Source organism: Cotesia glomerata, linkage group LG3 (genome assembly GCF_020080835.1).
Source record: "Cotesia glomerata isolate CgM1 linkage group LG3, MPM_Cglom_v2.3, whole genome shotgun sequence".
In the NCBI taxonomy this organism is placed as follows: Eukaryota; Metazoa; Arthropoda; class Insecta; order Hymenoptera; family Braconidae; genus Cotesia; species Cotesia glomerata.
The window spans coordinates 1,033,065-1,058,016 of record NC_058160.1 but is presented as its reverse complement, the minus strand read 5'-3'; the positions used below and the strand labels follow the sequence as shown (position 1 = coordinate 1,058,016).

The 24,952-nt window shown below is 29.0% G+C and overlaps 1 protein-coding gene across 1 annotated transcript; it reads left to right on the top strand.

Moving 5' to 3' along the window:
* Positions 1–20,156: 20,156 nt before the first annotated feature.
* LOC123260443 (aminopeptidase N-like) lies at positions 20,157–24,409 on the top strand. Its single transcript, XM_044721544.1, has 11 exons — positions 20,157–20,603; positions 20,693–20,944; positions 21,175–21,355; positions 21,424–21,544; positions 21,632–21,713; positions 21,778–22,130; positions 22,196–22,479; positions 22,628–22,821; positions 22,908–23,204; positions 23,282–23,360; positions 24,287–24,409. The coding sequence occupies exons 1-11, from the start codon at positions 20,194–20,196 to the stop codon at positions 24,407–24,409; spliced, it is 2,376 nt and encodes a 791-aa protein (XP_044577479.1). The 5' UTR covers positions 20,157–20,193.
* Positions 24,410–24,952: the final 543 nt, after the last annotated feature.

Sequence of the window (24,952 nt, the reverse complement as noted above, 5' to 3'; positions counted from 1 at the left end):
AGAACATACCAGAATATATATGTCTATATTATACGTAATATATGTTGATATTTCGAACGGAAAATAAACTGTAGTGAAAACAACAAGTGTAGTTCAATTTGTCACACTTCGACATCTTTATTGATAAATAGATAAATAATTCTGATAAGTTTTAAAATATTTTTAAAAATACTTACAATTTACCGCAAACTGTTTAATTATATTAAATATGGCCAAAATAGTCCATTTTTTTTTTGTAAAATAAGCTTTAATTGTTACACTTTTTAAAAATGGTTAATTATATTTCTTTGTTTAGAGTAACCATTTTTTTTTCTAATTTTAAAGAAAATTTGCTTAAAAAATAATTAACAAAAATTTTTATTTTTATTAAATTGAATATAAGTATATTATTTTTCAGCCAATATCTATTTAATTTACTTAATTAACTAATTTAATTTCTTGAATAAAAAAAAAATTTATTTAAAAGACCATCGATTAAAAAATTTCGTGTCTTAATTAATAATTTTATAAAAAAAAAGTAACCATTAATTTAAATGAATTGATTATTAATTTTTCTCATTTAGAAATATCCGAAGCTGACAACAATAAATAACAATAATAACAACTGAAGCACCAACGAAACCAATTGGATGCTAGAAGGTGAATTAGGAAAGAAAAAATCATCCATCACTATCGGAGGTTCATGTATATACAAAACGATTTGATTTTGATGGACGGATGATGTTTTAGACTCTTAAGCATTCTATAGGTTTCACATCATCAATTGATGAACGTCTTTTACTAATTTATTATACACCAAAAATAAACGCATGAGATTTATAATAATGATCGTGTATATAATACTACCCGAGAAAAGCTTTGTTCTTGCTGTATTATACATCACAAATCACAACACACCATATATATATATATATATATTAATATATTAATATAAAAAATAAAGAATGTGTATCATAACCATAGATATAGTTCGTCTTCGTCCGTTATAAATGTCTTTAAAAATTCCTAAATCAAATTTACGGCCGAGAGCTCGAAATAAATTACACTATGAAGCGTAAATATATATAAATATATTTTGTGTCTTTGGATTATTATTAATATGCTAGAATAAACAATTAGATAGTATCTACAAAATTAATATCTTGTTTTATTGTGTGTATTCACTTACTCATCTTCATCTTATAAAAAATTACGTTTATTTTATCAACGCGTATCAGAAATCCGAATCTTACTTTATTTTTGGCTGTTAAAATTTTTTTAATTTAAACAATTATCTGGAAAAAATGAAAGAATAAAAACAAGATTTATTTTAAGTATAAATAAAGTAATTATTTAATCTATATTATTAATAGAATGAGCAAAATTTTCTGGTATTTATTTGATAAAATGGGTTTTTATGGTTAAATTTGGTAGCGTTGGAAAAGTCGACTGAAGTCAATTTATGATGATAAGTATTCAGGCTGCATTCAAAAATGCTCTATCTCTAAATACACAATTAAGAAATGACCTTGTATCTTGTGAACTATTGACAATTTTAAAAATATTAGCTCATCCCGATGTTACACTCATCAAGACCTTTCATTTGAGTACCCACATCAATTTTTCATATATTTATATGTATTATATATATGTATATATGAAAAATATATCAAAAATGCAAGTGGGTACTCAAATGAAATCTCTTGATGAGTGTAACATCGGGATGAGCTTATATCTTAAAAAATGTCAATAATTAAGAACTGACATTGCTATCTTGTAACCTAATGATAATTTAAAGGATATAAGCTCATCCCGATGTTACACTCATCAAGACCTTTCATTTGAGTACCCACATCAATTTTTCATATATTTATATGTATTATATATATGTATATATGAAAAATATATCAAAAATGCAAGTGGGTACTCAAATGAAATCTCTTGATGAGTGTAACATCGGGATGAGCTTATATCTTAAAAAATGTCAATAATTAAGAACTGACATTGCTATCTTATCAACTAATGATAATTTAAAGGATATAAGCTCACCCCGACATCACATTCATCAAGACCTTTTATTTGAGTACCCACATCAATTTTTCATATATTTTGTACATTTACATATATTATATATATAAATATATGAAAAATATATGAAAATGCATGTGGGTACTCAAATGAAAGCTCTTGATGAGTGTAACATCAGGATGAGTTTATATCTCTAAAAACATCAATAGTTAAAAAAGTACAGTGCAATTTAACAAAAGTCATTATTTAATAAAGCAAAATTTTATTTATTTATAGTTCACAACTCACAGCAGTCACGTAGTGACTGCATGGTTGCTAGTGTTCTTGAAAATAGGATTTATGCACTAAAAAAAATCAATTTGATTCGAAAAAAAAATTTGTGAACTAAAAAATTATTTCAGAGAATTTTACTGCCTCAAATCAAGAAAATTTAATTTTTTTTAATATTTTTTCGACTTAAAAATTCTTCGTATTATAATAATAACTAATCAAATTAATTTTTTTTAACTTCAAATTAAGGATGTGTTATTAATTAATTATTAAAGAATACATTTGTTTATTATAATTAATTATACTGACTATAAATTGTAAATATTATGGTGGTGTAATGTTTAGATGTAAGGATGAATATAATATGTAAATATAGTCGGTGGATGAGTGACAAGTTTATGAAAAAAAATGATGAAAGTGAGGGCGTGCTCCGAAACATCTGGCCGTGATGTGTCCCTTGATGTCGATCAGTTACATTGTCCGGTTTTCACCGCAGATATATAATACACATCTAAACACTGAACCCTGAGTCTCCGAGGATGTAATTGCTTCAAAACATTGTTGTTAGTAATAAGATTAGTATCTTTAGTAAATAGATAATTAATATAAATAAATAAATCAATCACTAAGAATTTATTATAATAATAAAACAGTGTATAATTTTAATCCCATTTAATCTTTAAAATTTGTAAACAAAAATTTTTATAATTAAAAAAATGTATTTAATTTTGTAATTAGGATTTTATGTGCTGTTGTAGAAATTCATTGATTAATAATTAAAAAATTAAAAAAATAATTTTAAAAGTCGGTATTATTTTTAAGCAATTATAATATATTCAACAAAATGTTTTCTTTATTTAAGAAATATAAATATTTTAAAACCAAATTAAAATTTTGAAGAAAAATATTTGAAACAATTTAATTATTTTTTGTTTGTAATTTTTTACGACAAAAAAAATTAAAGAATTATTATTAATCTTATGAATTTATGTTTTTTTAAATACTGAAAATGAAACTCGAAATAATTTCAATTTTTAAATTTAAACTACCAAGAAAATAACAATTGTCAATGAAACTATTAAATTTTTTATTTTAAAAAAATAATTTTATTATTCTAATTAAAATTTTGCACTTATTTTATTAGTCATATTTTTTCTTAGCGACAGACAAAATCTCTGTAAAAATAAGAAAACAAACTAGGCGTGAAAAGAAGAGTGCCCAGGTAAAAGAATTCAAAGAAATGAAGAAGAGAATAAAGAAATGCTCATAATCTGGAAAAGCCGAGCTGACGTTCAAGATAGTAATAATAAAGCAAAAGGGAAAGTACCGTCTATATCTTGTATCTTATGTCTATACATATACATACATGTCGGCGAAGATCTTTTATTCGCTTAGATTTTTCCTCGAAAAATATAATATATTTACAAGCGAGTTTTTGTAAGAAGCGTTGAAAAATTTAGTGAGGAATGCCTTGTAGAGAATCCAGATTCTAGATTTCCGAACTCAAACAACAGAAAATAAAGAATGTGGTATGTACATGCATGTATCCACGGAATAAACTAATAAAAATAAAACGAATAGAAGTAGCGTAGTGGAGTCAAGCCAAAGCACTCGAGCGCACTGTGCGGGTACAAAGGACCAACAATAGAGGACGATACACAGCTGGCTTGTAAAACACAGAGATCCTGTGAAGATACAGATAGCTGAAGGCTACCGCCGTTTTACTTTATTTATTATTTCTTTATTTTTCCCAGTTTTTGTGTCCACGGGTGTGGTCCTTAACTGAACGCTCGGTCACCAGTTACCAGGAAAACCCTCGGAAAATTTATTGAGACGCTAGCGAGAAATTTCACTGTAGATTTATATTAGACTATCGACTAAAATAGCCTCTAATTAAAACGAGGACTAGGGTGTTACATTGTGCGCTACGGGGACGATAAAGTAATGTAAAGTAAATTTGAATAGGGAAGAATTTGAGCGGTTTTTATGTTATGCTATAGAATATATACTATGTATAGTAATAAATCCTCTTAAGATGAATGGCCTCGGTTGTAAGAAGAGAAAAAGTTGAGGAAGGAGTTTTCCTGCTGTGAGAAACGGAAGTTTCCGCACTCCGGGTGAGATTAACCCTCTTGGCTTGCGTCGCGATTTTTTGTCCTACCGATTTCTTACACTTGGAGCTTGTACTGTATTACTGCGGCGGAGTGTATAAATAAATGAAATCCGAGCAAGGACCGAGATAAAGAGCTGGTTATATATTTACACAGAAAAATTTTCGTTATTGTGAAAAGAGTTCGGGTTTAAATTTCAGTGGTGTTTAAAGTTTTTTTAAGGTTAGTTAGATACACTGACCGAGTTTTAGCTCAGATTTTATCACATTTAAGTTTTATGTACTAAAAATTTCAGTGGAAAATATTCCAAGTCCACATGTGGCCTGATATGCCCACGTATGATTTTTAATGAATCCTGGCATGAAAATAAGCCATTTTAAGATATATCTCGTCCGATATGGCTTAATATGGCCATATCAAGAATGATGTGGTCATATAAATCCATTTATAAATTTTTATTTAATGTAGTGTTGAAAATATCCGACAGATGGCGCATGATCGCAGAATTTTTTCTTTTGTAGAGAGTTAATTTTGAACCATTAAGTTTTTAAATAAAAAACATGTTTCTCTTAGAGAAACTAATGATGTTTTTCACTATTATTTTTTTACTCACAAACAAATTTAAGAACATAAAATAACAAAAACATAACGACGGTCTAATTAACAATTGGTCTAACTCCTTATTTTTTAGAGGGTGATTTCTTAACATTTTGATGTAGCAAAAGTCTAATTATAAATTATTCAAATGATCCAAACCAAAATATTATACCTCTATTAAATAATAAATTGTTTTTTAAAGTGACAATAAATTTTAAATTAATTTTTTTTTCGTACAAATGGAAGATTTTCTAAAATGGAGTTAGACAATTTGCTAATTAGAACGTCGATAAATTTTTAAAATTACAACATTATAAATCAAAAATGTAAAATTTTTTTGTTTTTCTTTTAGCTGTAAAAATGGGACCACTGTAATTCTTATCAACTAACAAATTACATTTGTACTCTTGAAAATGAATAAAGATAATTTTAAAAATAAGTGTTTCTTTTTATCTTAAAAAACAATGAATAACTTAGATTATTAAAAAAAACCTTTTTCATGGAAAATAATCTATAATCCGTCACATTTGTGTCTAAAAATATGGAAAAATTTTTATGCCAAAATTTTTTTATACACAATTTATAATTCTTGGGATAATGACTGCAAGTCGCTAGTAAATCTTAAAAAGTTGGAAAATTACACTTCGTAAAAATAAACTTATAGATTATTTAGATCAATTTGAGTCTGCAAAGTTTTTAATCACGAATTATTGTAAATTTTAATAATAGAAAAAATTATTTTTGTAAGTGTATAATGTTATTGATAGAAGAATTCTAAAAACTTTACAAAAAAAAGCCAAAATTTTATTGACACCCATTTTCTAGAAAATATATAAAAATTTTATTGTTTATTTTCATATATAGATCGTTTGTTATTTACAAAAATGGCTTATTTATTTTTCAAAAATTTAGTGTTAAAATATTCGGAAAATTTTTTTACTCAGTACGCTTTCGTATTTAGTGTCTCTTTGAACGAAAAAACATAAAAATGTAACGTATAGTCTTGTCAAAATACGATGCACTGTCTGGTAAGGGATTATTGTAAAGATTTCGGAGGACTTATAAGGAACCTGTGGATGAAATAATATTTTTTTAAGGGATATTTGTTGCAAGAATAAATAGACACACTGAACATTGAAGATTGAACGCTGAACAGTGTGATTGTTGGTGCAAAAAAAGATAAAGCGAAGGAGGTTTTCAGAGTAAGAAAGCGTTGGAGATTTGTTTGTCGATTTTTACGGATTACCGGTCGCCGGATTACGGGATTTGGTCCCCTTCAGAGGTGATTCCTCACACTAAGAGGAAAAGTCGAATCCTTTTGATTACAAATAAAATAAGGTTCATTTTATAATTATAAAAATTTTTTCTATAAAATATAAAAAAACGATTTTTTAATTAAAATTGTGATTAATTAAAAAAATCATCCATTGCTTTTAAAAATATAAATATGACTCGAAAAAAATTCCATAAATTTTCTAAAGTTTGAAGTTTAAAAATTCATATTAATTATTAAATTAGGTATCTATATTTAAGCATATGTATACACACGACGGTCTTACATCTGTAGAGACTATTATTTAGATCTGTTTGACTTGCCACGCCTACGATCAAACGATTCATCTGAAAAATATAATAATAGATCTGAATCCAAGATAAGGACGATCTTCAGTCATTTCTTCGGAGAAATATCGTAAGAATTTGCAAAATTAATTTTTAAATTTGAATATTCATTTTTTATGTTTAGTTCTTCGCGTTGTATCCAAATTTATACGCATTTTTTAAGCACCAGCCACAATAAATTTAAGCTATTTTATAATAGTCGGATTTTTTGTAACACTCTAGAAAATATATTTTTTTTTTAAATGATTTTTTTTTCAACGGTTACTTTTTTTATTGTGTATCCCAAAAGCATAAATTTTCGAGGAGTGAAAATAAAAAATCAGAAAATTCAAAGGTGACCTTATTATAACACACCTGTTATTGGATTGACACTCTACTGGCTATACCTGTTGAACGGAAAATCGTAAAAAAGGGGAAATAAATTTAACAACTATTTAAGCTTATTAGAAACTATTGTGAGATGTGTCTTTTATTTAATGGCTTGAAATTAAATGAAACTTGTGAAAGATACACAGAAAAAAGAAATCCGAACAAAAACAGTTTCACTGTAAAAAAATCGCGCCAAGTCCACGTTCATAAGACTATTAAGAAAAAAAAAATTTGTTTTTTTCTTTACAAAAATATATAAAATAAAAAAATTAAAAAATCCAAGTAACCGATATGATTGTTTATGATTTTCGGAAATTAAAAAAAATTTTCTTACAAATTTAAAAATTAAAAAAAAAGTTTGGAACGTATTTAGTGTGCGCGGTTGCAAAATTTAAAAAAATTGAAATACACAATGACGCACACCAAGTACGTTCCAAAATTTTTTTCGTAATTTTTAAATTTATAACAAAATTTTTTTTAATTTCCGAAAATCATAAACAATCATATCGGTTACTTGGATTTTTTAATTTTTTTATTTTATATATTTTTGTAAAGAAAAAAACAAATTTTTTTTTTTTTAATAGTCTTATGAACGTGGACTTGGCGCGTATTTTTTACAGTGAAACTGTTTTTGTTCGGATTTTAGTATTTTTTGTAATAATAATAAAAATTTACAATTGGTACCAACTTAATTAAATCTCGCGTTGGTTGCATTTTTTATAGCAAACTATCCCCTTGAAACTACAGTTTATGTAAAAATAATTCCAGCGCACCCTGGCGGGTGTAGATGCAAGCTGTGAAATATCTATTTTTAACTGTATTTTCCCATCTAATGAAGGATTACTATGCATTCTCGAATTATTTAGTCTGTGGCAGATCACTTTGCCCATCGAAAAAAAAGTCAGGATCGAAATTTTTGCGTTGCTATAGTTTGTGCTGATTAAATTTAATAATTTCAAGTAGATTAATTGTTATAAGTGAATATAATTAATTAATAACAGTCAAATAAAGTATGAATTACTGTTATAATATACAATTTAGGAAAAAAAAGTACCGTAGAATTAAATAAAATTTTGCAACCTCAAAATACCGTTCTGCTTACAGTAAACACAGTCGGTAGTCTGGCGCTCCGTTTACAGCAGATTTGAACGGAACTTGGCGCCAGATTCTATCGAATCTGTGGATATTTGATCGAAATACACGGAAAAAAGTAAACTGTAATATTCACTCGGATTCCGGTTAATTTTTATAGTTTCAAACAGTAAAGCGGACATCGGGGTGGCAAAAATATAAATATTACGGAACTTAATGTAGAAAGTATAAAAGCTACAATTTATAATTTAATATCCAAAATAAGTGATTAGTAGCAGTCACTATAGTAAATAACGACTCTTTCATCTTAAAAAATTACAGTTTCAAACAGTAAAAATTGCCATTTCATTATATAGTTCATATTATGAGGAGAAGGGGAACAAATGAAAAAGAAGGGGGTCTCATTCTGGGAGAATTTAAAAGTGGTTATATCCACTTGTAAGTCCGAAAAAACGTGTTTTTTTGTGAATTTTTTGTGAAGAGGCTTTTTATTAAATAAATACATAGAATAAATGTACACGGAAAGAAAATTGAAGGAGTTTTTACTATTTCACTATTGTAATTTTTACTAAATAAAATAGTAACGGTGGGCTATACTTCTCATTTAGTAATTTTTACGATCTACTATTGTAAATTTTATCCAACAAATAAGACTAGCAAGAGTCGTAAAAAGTCGAATACTATAGAGCAAATTATACAATATGTGTTTGTGAACTTTACAATTCAACTATTGTAAAAATTCACAGTTGGTTTTTTTAAAAGAAATATTAGGGAGGGAAAGAGATAGAAGGTTGGACTAATTGGTACCTGTACAGTAATCGAAAAAAGAAACCGACATTTTCGTCCTATCTGGGAATCGAACCCAGAACTCTGTGTTGGCAGCCAGTGACTCTCCCTCTACGCTATCTGAGGTAAACTAAGACACATCCTTTAACATTTACATAAACTCGAAGTCTAGCGCTATGCACGGCCATCACTCACACTAATTGAGAAACATTTCAATTCAACTATTGTAAAATTTGCTATAGTTCTATTGGAAAGATACAGAGGCAGCACTGGAAATTTTCATCTCTTACTTTTTACAATAGTAATATCGTATTTTTTCATGAATAAATAGTATTTTTTCTTCTAAAATATTTGACAATTAATAGTAATAAAAGTATAGTCCAGCTTTACAATAGTTGTATCGTAAATTCTCCCAGAAATTTTTTCCCGTGTACATATAGCGAATTTAATTTATTTTAAGAATTCGCGATGTATTTACAAAAATATTGGGTTCCGTTGTTCCTGTAGTAGATCTCCTAGAGGACCTCCACAAAAAGGTGTCTGGCGGTGAGAAAGATATCTCTGATCCAAATTATCAGAAATAAAAAAAAACAAAAGATTTATTTTTAGGATATATGCATACAGGTAATGATCGATGGAATAGTCGAAATTTGATTTTTGACAAAATGGCGGCTTCCCTAAGAAAAAAATGGTTTTTTTCAAGAAAATTTACAGTTTAAAGTGGCTTAAAAAAGTCGAAATTATTACCAGAAACCTTATTCCTTCGATCATTACCTGATACAAGTATCTAAGAAAATCGTGTAAAAATTTCAAGCCGATCGGTCCAACCGTTTCGGAGAAATTTTCCTCACCGACTTTGAAAACACCGTTTCGAGAAAAACGCGTTTGAAGTTTTGGGTACCATTTGAACTAAGTTAAAAAATCTTTACAAATACGCTAATTTTTCCGAAATTATTTGCCGAATCACACAGTAAAAAAATTTTCGTCAAATTTAACATAAATTTTTGTGTTACTGACTGTTTTTACACAAACTAATGTTAATTCTACATTCTAGTGTGTTAAATCAACACACCAGAGTGTAATATTTTACACAAAAATTTTTACACTTTACACAATGACGAAAAATTTTTTACTGTGCAATGTGAAATTTTTGGACGATATTCTCAAATATATGTACATTCAAAATATGCAAAAAAAAATTCGATTTTTGAAAAAATTACAAGTGGATATAACCCCTTAACATTTGAAACAGTAAAAATTATACTGTTAAAATATACATTTTACCAGTCCAAGCAAGTCAATAATTACAGTTTGATTTTTAGCGTTGCGTTTAAAATTTACCATTTTACTTTGTAAATATTGACGTTGCTTGTATTAGAAATTTACTAACTTTATTTTATACTTCTTACATATCATAAAATCATTATTTAGGTACGAAATGATAAATATCAAAGTCTGAATTGTTAATTATTATACTTTAACATTTTAGACATTCACATAGCGAATATTACTGTTTGAAATAGTATTTTCTTCCATGTAAAGAGTAAATTGTAACGTTTAAATGATAAATATCAATAAAGTGAATAGTAAAATCACGATTTTACTGTTTGAAATGGTAATTTTTAGCAGTTAATCATTACTTATTATGAATCAACTGTTATTTATTACAGTTTACTTTTTTCCGTGTAAGATTTATTTGTGCCAAATATATAATAAATTTAAGCGATTTAGTTGCGTAAAATTAATAGTTTATTTATGATAAAGATATAGTTTATTTGTGGTAAATAAATCATAGTTAACGACAATTATGAACTTTTAAAATTTATTATAACATTGAAGTCAGCTGTCACTTGATCAATTTTTTATTTTATTTAACAAATAAATTAATTCTAAAAAATTATTTTTTAAAAATTGCAATTTTAATTTTTTTTTAATATCTACATGTCAATTTTTTTTATTTTTTATTTTTTTTTGCTATAATTTATTTTTTAACAAAAGTTTTGAAAATGATTAAATATCTACTAAATTAATTTTATCAATTTTCAGAAATTATTATGGCTTTAAAATGAAAAAAAAAAATTATTTTCCATTCTTTTAGTTGAATAATAAAATATTTTCCGTGTCTTCTATTGAATAAAAGTGTTAATTATAAGTTAAGGATAATTTAGATTTGTTTTCGTAGAATATAACATTTTAAACAACTTACCATATAGGTTAGGTATGACTTTTTCGAATCCCCAATCAATGGATAGTTATGAATTAATATTATTTATGCAAATACTATTATGAATGCAAATAAACTATTTTTTGAAACATCGCTATAGCTTAAATAAATTGATTTATTTGAAACAAATAAATCTTTTTTTCTGTGTAAGAAATTTTTCAAGGAATATTACAATTTATTTTTCAAGCTTGTAAAAAATTTTTTGATCAAAGGTAATGATGAAAATCTCCGACAGAAGGCGCATATGTGCCATAATAAAAATTTTTTAAAAAAAGTGTCGACTTTACTAGCTATTAAATTTATTTTTCGATTTCAGGCAAATTAAAATGATCGAACTTCAATACGATGCATCGACTAAGTAAACAAAAACACGTGCCACAAGTCCTAAGCAAACAACCTCGTAATTCACAAAGCTAACAGGATAGTCTGAGAATCGTTTACGTCAACTTATAGTGTCATTAAAAAAGAGATCCTGAGCAAAGAGAATAAGCGTAAAAACATTCATTTAGGATTAAATAAAATACGAAAACCCCAGCCCTTATTTTATATTTTATTTAGGCTCGCTGTTTAGTCCTGTTGGTAAGCCAAGGGATTATAAAATGATCTCTCAAGCATTTTCAGCGTCACCGCCGCACGTGTTCGAAATCTTAACGCGCAAGGCCATAGATATTAACGGGATTGAATATTAAAACTATGAAACAACGAGATGTACTGGGGCTTGTCCCTGTTACTGATTCATTCATTCATATATATTTATAAGTTAAATGTGTGTACCCCTTAATGTTCTTTGGACGCATTTTTAATTAGATTGGGAATGATTTGTGGTTGGTGCTGTTTGCTCTGGAGGATATCCTTCATGCTTCACTGGGGCGAGGATAGGTGATGAAATAATTAAATTGCATCGATTAAAATGAGTTATAAGAATTTTTTGTAGTTAGTTTATTTATATTATTAAATTCGTTCGATAAATTTGTGATTTTTCATTTTAATTGAAAAAATATTTTGCAGACACATATATGATCATATATCTGTCCAAATGTCGTCATGCTATGCATGATCATGCATATGCATATATTTCTTAATTATACCAGAGCATATATATTTGAAGTTATCATATGTGACCATATATCATGATCATGTGTGGTTATATGTGGTCATACATTCTCAAACATGTCATATATGATCGTGATCACGATATGTGATCATAAATCAATCCAAAGGCATCATATGTGGTCATTTTTGGCCACATGGTCCTTTTGAATATCATATGTGACCACATATCAATCCAAACGTCATGATATGTGATAATTTCTGGACGTATATCAATTTAAACATCATATATGGTCATTTGTGGCCTCATGGTCTTTTTGAACATGAGATGTGACCATATGTAGACATAGTTGGTCATGAATCCTAAAACATATCACATATATTCGTCATGTGGGACCATATATCAATTCAAAGTTCATCATATATGGTAATTTCTGGCCATATCTCAATTTGAACTTCACATGTGACCACATATCAATCCAAACGTCATGATATGTGATAATTTCTGGCCATATATCAATTTAAACATCATATATGGTCAATTGAGGCCTTATGGTTTTTTTGAACATGAGAACATGAGATGTGACCATATGTGAACATATTTGGTCATTAATTCTAAAATATATCACATATATTCGTCATATGTGACCATATATCAATCCAAAGTTCATCATATATGGTAATTTCTGGCCATATATCAATTTAAATATCATATATGGTCATTTGTGGCCTTATGGTCTTTTTGAACATGAGATGTGACTATATGTAGACATATTTGGTCATGAATTCTAAAACATATCACATATATTCATGTCTGACCATATATCAATCCAAAGTTCATCATACATGGTAAATTCTGGCCATATATCAATTTGAACATCATTTGTGGTCATATTTGGCATTTTATTATCATGCATTCTCATCCATGTAATATATAATTACAATATGTGATCATATATCGATGTGGAGGTCATAATTTATAAACATATATCAATTTGGACATCACATATGGTTATTTGTGGCCGTATATGTTCATTAATACCATATATGATCATATATCAATTTAAATATCACATGTGGTCATGTATAGCTATGTATGTTCACATGTTCATATGTGATCATACATGTTCACCATATGTGATCACACATGTTCACCATATGTGATCATATATGGATTTGAACGATGTCATATGTACACATGATTAAGTATCAATTTAAACTTGACCAAATATGACACGCCTGATAACATATTCCACTATAATAGTGATTTATCACGAAAAAACTTTGCTATAAATAATAAATAAGCAAACAACAAATAAACGCTGATGAAAATTTTTATCCGCGATGAGGATCTCGAAAATGTTAATACAGAGGTTGAAAAGGCGGAGCAGGAACCACGAAAGCCTCGAGGGCACCACGCCCCTCGGACGTGAACCTGTTGTGTGTAAAAAACTCAAGAAAAAAACTAAAAGACTCTTGAGAACGTCACACATAATAATACTCTTGAGGATGACAAAAACACTAAACTTTAGAATCTCGGCAGAGAAATTAAAAAATCATGACCTTTCGACGAAGCCATTCAAACTATGTTAATAAAATCCTGGATTAGCTCATTTTTGACTGGATTCTTTGTTACATCCAGTTCTTGAATAAACAACAATAAAATTCATTCTTAGGTGTTAAAACTCGAAATTTAAAATTGTTTTTTTTTTTTTTTTTCAAAAGCTCAGACTAATGTTAATATTAATATTACGTCATTGCATAAAGTGTGAAAATTTTACTAAAATGGTATTCGATACTTAAGTATTTTTTCAATGTCACATTAACACCAAGTTGTATTATTTTTAACAGAGAATAGAATTGTATTTCTTACCGTATCGTTACACTTAAATAGTGTTAAATTAATTAATATAAATTTTAGTGTTGAATTTGACGAAAAATCTTTTACCGTGTAAGTAAAGTTTAAACAATTTATCAGGTCAAAAGTATACGGGCAAAAGATCGAGTAAATCAGTTAGGATCGCATGGAAATGAGATTCATTAGTGTTAAACCAACGTTGGGGGTGGAAGTCTGCCGCTCGCGGCAACCCTCGATATAAACACAAAAACGGGGGTGTGTCAACCTACAGCTCTATACACTCTCTCTGTACTATCCAGCATGGGGTTCGTTATAGCGCGGTTACGCGCTTTTATGTTTTTTTTATTAACATTCATATCTATGTGCAATGTACAAATGGGGAATCACCTTTGATCTAAAGATTGAATTGTTTGGAATTCACGGACTCTATTATTATCATTTTGAAAATCAAATGTTTATTGGGATCATTGCTATCGAAATTATTGTAAAGCTCCAATTTTTCACATAAAATTAAAAAAATTTTGGGGATTTATAAATAATAGTCGATTTATAATAAGTAATGATCAACTGCTAAAAATTACCATTTCAAACAGTAAAATCGTGATTTTAATAATCACTATGTAATATTTATCATTTAAATGCTACAATTTATTCTTTACATGGAAGAAAATACTATTTCAAACAGTAATATTCGATATGTCAATGTTGACAATGTTAAAGTATAATAATTAATAATTTTGACTTTGATATCTATCATTTCGTACCTAAAAAATAATCGCATTATATGTAAAAAAGTATAAAATACATCTTCTAAATTTCCAATACAAGCAACGTCAATATTTACAAAGTAAAATTGTAAATTTTAAACGCAACGCTAAAAATCAAACTATAATTATTGACTTTCTTGGACTGGTAAAATATATATTTTAAGAGTAGAATTTTTACTATTTCAAATGTTAAATTCTCCCAGTGTGAGACACCCTTCTCCTCATCTGAGTTCCCCCTTCTTCTTATAGTATGGACTATATATATTAAAACGGCAATTTTTACTGTTTGAAACTGTAATTTTTTAAGATGAGAGAGTCGTTATTTACTACAATGACAGTTATTAATCACTTATTTTTGATATTAAATTATAAATTGTGGCTTTTACACTTTCTACATTAAGTTCTATAATATTTATATTTTTTCCACCCCGATGTCCGCTTTACTGTTTAAAACTATACACAGTAAAAAAATTTTCGTCAAATTTAACATAAATTTTTGTGTTACTGACTGTTTTTACACAAACTAATGTTAATTCTACATTCTAGTGTGTTAAATCAACACATGAGAATGTAAAATTCTACACACCAGAGTGTAATATTTTACACAAAAATTTTTACACTTTACACAATGACGAAAAATTTTTTACTGTGTAAAATTCAACCGGAATCCGAGTGAATTTTACAGTTTACTTTTTTCCGTGTAGCATTTACAAATTAACGATTAATTCAATTTAAACAACATATAGATTATATTTGCACTGAGAAAAAAGTATTTTGATAATCAGGATATTAGGTATTTTGATAATCAAAATACCACGTATTGTGATTTTCAAAATATAAGTCAGTTCAAGACCTATACTCTGCGCAGTAATTCTATAATATATGCGCTGTCACTGCCATCGACGTTTTAACACTGTCAGTCAGTTTATTTAATTTATGCACTGGTGAAAATATAATTCAACTAATATTTATTATATTAGCTTAAAAAAATTTATTATTACACTTTTAATTTTAATTTTTATTTTTTTTGTTAGTTTTATAAGTCAATTGATTTGTGCCAGTAAAGTGAAGTTATAAACATCTAATAGTCTGTTATATTGGTATGCTGATAATCAGTATACCTAGGTATTGTGATAATCGGTAAACTCATTGTGATTATCAAAATACCACGTATTCTTAGTAGCACAATACCAAGTATTTTGATTATCAAAAAAAACATCCTTAGTAGCAAAATCCTTTTTTCTCAGTGTGCTTATATGTTTTCATATACATTTTTCTTCACTGAAGAAATTAATTTCTCATTAAAACATCACTTATTTTTTTCAAAATAAATTTTTTTTTGCACACTGATAGAAGGATTTATTTGTATTAAAAAATATTTGTTAATAGTTAACAAATCATTTATTAGAAACAACTTTTTAGTATTAAACAAATATTTCTTAGTATTTAAAATGATTTGTTTGTATTTAATAAATCTGATATTCATTTATTAAATATTAATTAATCTTTTTAAATACTAAGAAATATTTGTTAAGGACTAAAAAGTTGTCTCTAATAAATGATTTGGTAAATATTAACAAATATTTTTAACTATAAACAAATCCTTCTATCAGTGCAGTTTATAAATTTTTTTTTTTTACGAAAGTTTTTTCTAAGAAAATTACACAGTAATTAATAAAAAAAATTATTAATAAATCAATTTCTTCAACAGATAACAACAGGAACTATCGATCCATACCCCAGTGTATCACAAACAAGCCCTCAGAGACCATGATTGTAAAAGACGAGGGTTCGTCGACATCTAAAGAGCGATACCTCGAGGATTACTGGGATTAACCATAAATTGAATCACTTGTCACCCACCCTTGCTTTTAGTACAGATATTTGAATCATTCCGTATCCAAGTTCTCGATCATCGCATCGTTAGATAGATTCATTAGCTGTTGATCGATAATAAGAGAAATGTTCTTCACAAAATCATTCAAAATCGGCGAACAGAAGTTGTGAGCAAAGAGGAAAAGGGGGATGCAGCGGGATAGATGATTAAATAAATTAAAAAATAAAGTTGTAACCGGGTATTTTCACCCTTAATGAAGCCGTGTTTAATATAAAACTCTAGGAAAATCCCAGACTGACTCCCCTTTGCCCCTGCGACCCTTCGACTGCTCTCGTTTGCACCCCGCGAGCTAATCTGACTTTGATTAAACTTTTAGCGACACGTACGGGGGTAAGCGAGAAAGAAAGTAGCTAATAGAATTGGCAGTTGTTGTTCTTGTTGTTGTTAGCCGACGAACGTTGACGTCTAAGTCGATTTTATTACATTCCAAAGCATTAATTAATTCACCCTTGTAAGCCAATGAAAGCTAATCTTATAAAACATCACGGGATTATCAGCTGATAAAATTTTTTATGCATTCGTCAATTTACGGTTTTAAAGACAAACATTTGGGTGGTTTTTTTTTTATAGTTTTATATTTTTTCAGGCGTGATTTATTGAAACAATCGGTGAGTAAAACATTATTTTTGGAGTAATTAATTATAGTTATAAAAAATCAAAACAAACCAAACTGAAAAATAGAAATTAATTTTGAATAAGCTTGAAATAAAAATAGAGTAATTTTGATGAAAATAATTTATATTATTTTGCAAAACCAGTGAGATGCTTAATAAATATTATTGTAAAAGTTTTATTGGTAGATATTAGCAGGTTTTTAGATTTTTAATCGATAAAAATAAAATAAAATAAAGATTATGATTTTAATTTTTTTTTTTTTTATTAAGGAAAATTACAACGGCTTTGGGTAACTTAATATAGCCAGGGGTTATAATTTAGAAATTTATGGATGTTGCGCCATCTAACGAGAAAGATTGGTACTCGATACAATGTCTTCTAAAGTATATGAGTGATTTCTGTAAAAGATACGACAAATGGTAAAATAAAAAACGTGTCGACCCTGATAGCCAGCGCTTTCTCAGTAAGTGTTGACTTCCAGCAGTTACGGTTAATTTATACATCAAGTTAGCGGTAATTCTTCACTCAACAACAGTTGTAAGCAAATTGACGGGAATCTACGGCCGCAACTTGAATACAAGTTAACAATCAAACTTGTAGTTAAATTTCCTTTCAACTTTACTACAATTTGACGGAAATACTTGTACAGCAAGTTTTGACGTCTATTTGCAGAGTAAGTTATAGGTAATTAATAGGTAATCGCTCGCTTTGCCAACTCTTTCCGTCAAGTTTGCTTCAAATTGCGGACGTAGATTGACAGTAAGTTATAGGTAAGGTGGCTATCAGGGGAATAGCCATCGTGATGGTAACTTGGCGGAAATCTACTGTTGGTATTTGTAGTTAATTTTACAGCAGTTCCCCATGATAGCCCGAGTTTCAGACCAACCAAGTTGGTGTCAGATAGTTGCCACCAACTTAGCGACAACTTGCGGTCAACTTCCGAATTTGTAACTGTTGGCGTCAAGTTGGCTACAAGTTTCTGAGAAAAACAAGACCAATCTACTGCCGCAATACGTCGCCAAATTTCTTGAGAAACTTGTCGTCAACTTGATGTGAAAAAGTTTCAGAAGCAATTTTTGCTGACAACAAAGTGAACATATTTTACTGTAAGTCTTGCTGTAAGCTTACATTAAATTTGTGGGAGTAGATTTCTATTAATTTGTATGAAAACTTCCTTTCTGATAGCCATTTTAACTGAAAGTTGCCATCAATCTGTGTCTGAAATCTGAAGCCAACTTAAGAGTAGGCCGTAGTAGATATATTTTAAAAAATTTTTCTGTTTTAATTGTGGTTGAAATAAACTTTGAAATCATGTTTGCGAAAAATAACATATGACGAGCTATTGCAGAAGCTTTATAATTGTTCAATTCAATTCAGAAGACAGTCAATTAAAATATACAATAAACAATCAACAAAAATCATAGGCAATATGTAACTTATTTCTGACTTTTGATTTTTCAGTTACGTAATTTACTTTTGAAAGGTGTGATTACATAGTAATTAACATCATAAATTTTAGAATTATACACAGTAAAAAATTTTTCGTCATTGTGTAAAGTGTAAAAATTTTTGTGTAGAATTTAACATTTTAGTGTGTAGAATTTAACATTTTAGTATGTTGATTCAACACAATAGAGTGTTGATTCAACACAAATTGTGTGAAAAAAGTCATCAACAAAAATCGAGAAATTAATTGGATAACACAAATTTGATAACACTTAATATGACTTTAATGGTCTTTCATTATACTTATAAGATAAGAATTAAAAAAAAATATATCTTTGATAAAATAATTAAAAATAATAGCTAAGTAATTTAATACTTGTTATTCGAAAAAATTGGTGAAATTTAATGATAAAACAAGTTCGTTTCAACATAATTGTATCACAATTAAATAATTAACTCAAAAAATCCACGTAGCAGTATTATGAAATCGTTTAATTACAAAAATTATGATTCCTTTGTGACAGTTAGCAACGTTATTGTTCATAGTTTTAGATAAAAAAATAGTAGAGGGGTATACGCTCAAATAACAGGACAGTTCACAAACGTCATGCCACGCGATTGGTCAGTATTTTTGTACAAATAGCTTCGGTATTGTTCTAAAAGCCAAGAAAAGCTAAATTGGTAGCTAAAAAAATTAAATATCATTAAAATTGTCGTGAGTGTCTATTGCTTTGAGTGTTCTAAACTAATTTCGGAAAGATCTAAAAAAATATCATTTTAGGTTGTTATATTTGGTGCCGCGACTAATCAACTGACGACTTTTCAACCGAAGGACAATTCAACCGCAAGACAATTCAACCGAAGGACAATTCAACCGCGAGACAATTCAGCCGATGACAGTTTAACTGCAGTTTTCCTGATAGATTGATCACAAAATCCATGATAAAAAAGCCTAACACGGTAACAAGCTTCTGTGTTGGTCTAATATCGAATAAACACACACAAAAACCATGTTAAAAAAACGCAATATGGTTATCCGCGTTTGTGTTAGTCTAATGTCGAATAAACACACACACAAAAACCATGATAAAACCATGATAACATTACTGTATATTCGTTATTTCGTTTTTCAATATATAAAAAACAGTGAAAAATGTAGTTTTTGTTGTATTTCAAAATGTAATAATAATAATACTAATAATCACAATTATAAAGTTTTTTTCGCATTATTAAAAAAAAATTATTATTGTGCCTTTTTATCATGGATTTTGTGATCAATTTATCAGGAAAACTGCAGTTAAACTGTCATGGGTTGAATTGTCTTGCGGTTGAATTGTCCTTCGGTTAGAAAGTCGTCGGTTAAAATGTCGCGGTTGAACTGTCGCGGTTGAACTGTTACAGAACCGTTATATTTATGATTAATTACCATTAATTGTTTCCACTTAAAATTAAATTAGTCTGTGTCGAGGAAAAATTGATCCAATATGGGAGTCGGAAGATTGATAATTGGTATAATTATTCCATTGTCAATTTTTGGTTGTGTAAGCACTGAAATCTGCTCGGTCTACAACAACGTGCAAATTTTGAAGAATAATGATTCAAGATCCAATTCCTACTTAAGATCGTACAATTTAGAAGAATACGGGGAACTGTCAATAGATATTGAAATAAAATTTGAATGCAAGGTAATAATATTCAACGCGGAAAATATTACTCATATTAGTAGAATCAAATTGGAAAATACTGCAAATCACTACATTTACACAACTGATGACTACTCTATTTACGAGAACATTATCTTGAAAATTTCATTCGCGGAAAATATACCTCCAGGGGGTTATAGAATCGACTTTAATTACAAATCCGAGATAGACTCGCCTGCTGTGCTTTCCGAGTAAGTATTTTGGTAAATAATTAATTAATAACCTTGTATTTTATTCAACTGATTTCGGTTGCTCAATAAATGCTGATAAAACTTTCAAGATGGATCGTGCTGACCAATTTCGACGACGATCACGTTAATGAAAAAAACAGTAACGCAACGAGAGTATGGCTCCGAAAAAGTGCTCTGGGCCATGGGAAATATTTAGTGAAAAATGTCGGAAGATTATTGGAAGCTTTTGAAAACTTTACCGGCTTCTCGTACAATAAAAACAAGTACGTTAAACTGGACTTATTCGTGGTGCCTCAAAGTCCAAAGTCCAAGCATCGTCGCGGAAATTTTATTTATGTCGAGTAATATGAACATTTTCTTAACGATTGTCGAAAAAGAGCAAGAAAGTGTTAGCGATCCAGCGATTGCTTATGAAAATTTTCAATTCTTCTTAACTTTTACTTCATTAATATTAAAGTCTGCAAATTAAATAGTTCGGAATAATTTTTGAAAATCGGTCTGCTCCACTTTCTTCTCTTTGTTCTCAATTTCAAGAATCACTCCATTGCTCAACTGATCGGTTCATTTTCAGCGAAGAAATATTCTTCAATGAAGATAATATTGCTACGAATAATGCCGAACAATTGTACCGTACTCTCGTAGAAATGATGGTTAACCAGGCATTTGAAGGTTACAATCCTCCTCAAGTCAGTCCATTTAGCAGATTAGCATTCACACTTAGGAAATATTTGGTGTACCTTATCACCGATAAGGTAATTACACGATTCTTACTTATAATCAACATGATATAAATTAACTTTTCAATACTTATTGTCTAAAGGCTATTCCATCGTGGCATTTACAAGATGAGTATGCTCGCCTACTACGATACAATATCTTTGAAAGTGATTATCTTTTCAGCCACTTACATGCATACGACATATTCGATAGCTACCCAAACAGTACGTGAAAAATATTGAACAGTCTCTAATATATTCTCTCTAATAGATTATAGATAATTTTTCACATAATTTTATTTAAAATTCTAGATGGCTTAGTGCTTCGCATGATAGAACATGCTGCTGGAAAAGAATTTTTTTCCAACAGTTTGAAGACATACTTACGAAATCGGTATTTTACTTATTACATTACAGTCATATCGTTCATATATTTAATAATTTTAATATTATTTTAGAACTGCAGTCTACACTACAAGTTTTTTTACCGTGTTGATGGAAATGTCTGGTGACAGAAAAGGATTTCTAAAGAATGTTTTTACCAGCTGGATCAATAATATTGGTTATCCTGTCGTAACTATTACAAGAAACTATGAAAATAATTCAGCTATTATAACACAGTCACGTTTTTTGAGAAACAGTAATGAAACTTCAATTGTACGATACTGGATTGCATTGAATAACGCAACTCAGGAGAACGCTGATTTTGATGATACCACTGTGGCTATGTGGCTTGATCCAAAAATAAAATCACTAGAAATTGTCACACTTCCCCCGGACGAATGGATGATATGCAACAAACAGCAATCTAGTGTGTATTTTTTTGGAAAAGTAACTTATGCATGCGGTATTTTTATTCGGAATTTATATTTGTAGGCTACTATCGGGTTAATTATGATGAGAGAAATTGGAAACTGATTGCTGATTATCTCAAGTCTGAAAATTATCAAAAAATTCATGTTCTGAACCGCGCGCAACTTATAGACGACGCGTTTGTTTTGGCTGAATTTGGACACCTCAATTTCAATGTCGCATTTAATTTGGCGAGATATCTCAAGTTTGAGACAGAATATGTCCCGTGGGCAACTTTTTGGGAAAAAATGTTCCGTTTATATCAATACTCTTCAATATCTAGTTCTCAATACTACGAACCGTTTAAAGTAAGCATTAAATCACACTCAAATTTTTCGATTCCTGTATGAGAAGACGTGTTACTTTTTATCGAAATATATATTCAAAGTTTGTGATCTCGATCGGGAGTACACAGGAGTTCTCCGAAAGTTTTGACTAACTTGCTATTTTTTGCAGAAAATGATTTTGGAGTTATCTGGCCCACTGGAACGTAAATTTCTGTCAGATGCAGCATTAGATGGTAACGATCGCATGGAAAGACTCAATAAAATAGCGTTTATAAAGTGGACTTGCTTCTACGGTTCAACATTATGCAGAACCTATTCACTTGATAAACTCAAAAAATGGCTCGCGGATCCCGTTGAATATCCGTCAGTTCGACGTTACACTTTATTACCATATCGATCATTTACCAATTTAGTTTCTTCTAAAAAATTTTCTTTGTTCTCTGATGCAGACTATTGGAGGACATCCGAAAAGAAATACTTTGTGCAGGAATTCGCAGTGCTGGTAAAGAAACTTGGGAACAATTATTGGAGAAATATTTAATTGACAAGGATGAGACCATTCTTTTTGCACTCATGTGCTCATCAAAGTATCAGTTATTGGAGCAATTAATAATGCTTTATATTGATAATCAGTTAGCTACAAAAAATTCATGGTTTTTTTTCATGACTATTGCTCAGCGAAGCACAATCGGCTTAGACGCCATCATCCATTTTATTTCTCAAAAACAGAAGACACTCTTTAAAAAGTAAATGAAGCTTATTGAATAATCCCCAACCGAATTTTTATAAACAGTGATAGTAATTCGTAACGAAATTTTTTCAGGAACAGTTATTATGACATCTTCGAAAATATGTGCGCTGTTATTGAGCAATTTATCAACAATAACGTTCAACTTGAAAATGTAAGTTCACGGGTGTAAATCAGGCATTGACTCGTCCAGCATTCACATCAATATCTCGGTCATTATTCAAGCAACATCAGTTATTTGTGGCTTTTTTGTTGCTCTAAAGTTAGAATTTTATTGCTTGGATAGATTAATGGCAATCATTAGGGGAAGGACGGGCAAAACGGATATGTTAATTTGAAAATGAAATAACAAATATATATTACCATCATATCCATTCTTAACTTTGGCTAATAATTTTTTGGGTAATTGAAGTTTATAATTAAAGTAAAATAAAAATAATAACAAAGAAATTCTTCTTCGAAATTAAAAAAAAAAAAAAAAAGTCAACATTATCCGTTTTGCCCTACCAGGGCGGGCAAAATGAATACTCAGGTCGCGTAAAACGAATACTGATTGGAAAATACATTTCAATCAAAACAATCGTCGCAAAAATATCAACCGCGTCCTGAATATGAAGAAAAAAAATCAAATCTGCATCGTCCTTAACAACATTAAACTAAGTATTGTATACTTACGATTTAAAATTTTATTTTTTTTCCTAAATTTCAATATTTATAAAAAAAAATTCCCACAAGTATGCAAAACCAATGCTTTATCGATAACGGTAAGTGTAGTTACATAATAGATTGATAGATTGCTGTCTAAAATGTTTCTATCGACCGACCAGCGATTTAAAACGATTATTCATTTTACCCGCCCTCTCCGTCTTGCCCGTCCGTCCCCTAGTTATATTGATCAATGATGTATTCTTTCAATGCTACACAATAAAAAATTTTCCGTGATTGCGTGAAAAAAATTTAGTGTAAAAAATCACGCAAAATTTTTTTCTGTGTAACTTTACAAACGCCGTAGATTTATCAGCTTTTTGTTTTTTGACGAGACAAAATTTATACCTTAATTAAATTTGACATCTTTTACAGTTCCAAAAAATATTATCTGCAAACCAGAAATTGCTTGGTTTAGACAGTACTGCTTTACATCGCGAGACTGCTATTATTCGAGTACAACATGCGAATTTGGTGCTGCAGCGATTAAAAGTTTAATTTCAACTTTGTACAAGTAGGTGTACAGAAAAATGATTTGATCATTGAAAATTAATAATAAAATTATATTATACAATGCAAAAATAAACTGTATAATATTTTCTAACGAATGATGGAAGATAGAAAAAAAATGAGTGTATTTTTAATCGAATGAAAAAATTTTTATCATAGAGTAAAGTATAGATATGATAAGAATAATTATTATTTAATGATAAATACAATTTAAAAAATTTGTAACGTCCACGTTTTCAAAAATATAAATTATCTAATTTGTCCCCGGCTCGAAATTTGCTCGCTGGAGTCCAGGGTCATAAACGGGGATCACATTATCAATAACAAAATATAAACAAAACACTTCATTTTAAATAAATCAAAGAAAAAGGAAACCTCTTTATTGGCCTGATCATGTTAATAAACGATATAAACAGTATAATCAAATTAAACAATATAAACAATACATTAGAACACTCTTTTCACACATATTCGCGGTTCAAAATCAAGAAACAATATAAGCAATATACACTAATACAATAGAAACTTTCT

What these genes read in the sequence shown, in the direction of transcription:
- LOC123260443 (XM_044721544.1), top strand. Translation starts at nt 20,194, where the DNA reads ATGGGAGTCGGAAGATTGATAATTGGTATAATTATTCCATTGTCAATT. An exon ending in TGTACCTTATCACCGATAAG is followed by an intron (nt 21,356 to 21,423) that starts GTAATTACACGA and finishes TATTGTCTAAAG; the next exon opens with GCTATTCCATCGTGGCATTT. An exon ending in CAGAAGACACTCTTTAAAAA is followed by an intron (nt 23,205 to 23,281) that starts GTAAATGAAGCT and finishes AAATTTTTTCAG; the next exon opens with GAACAGTTATTATGACATCT.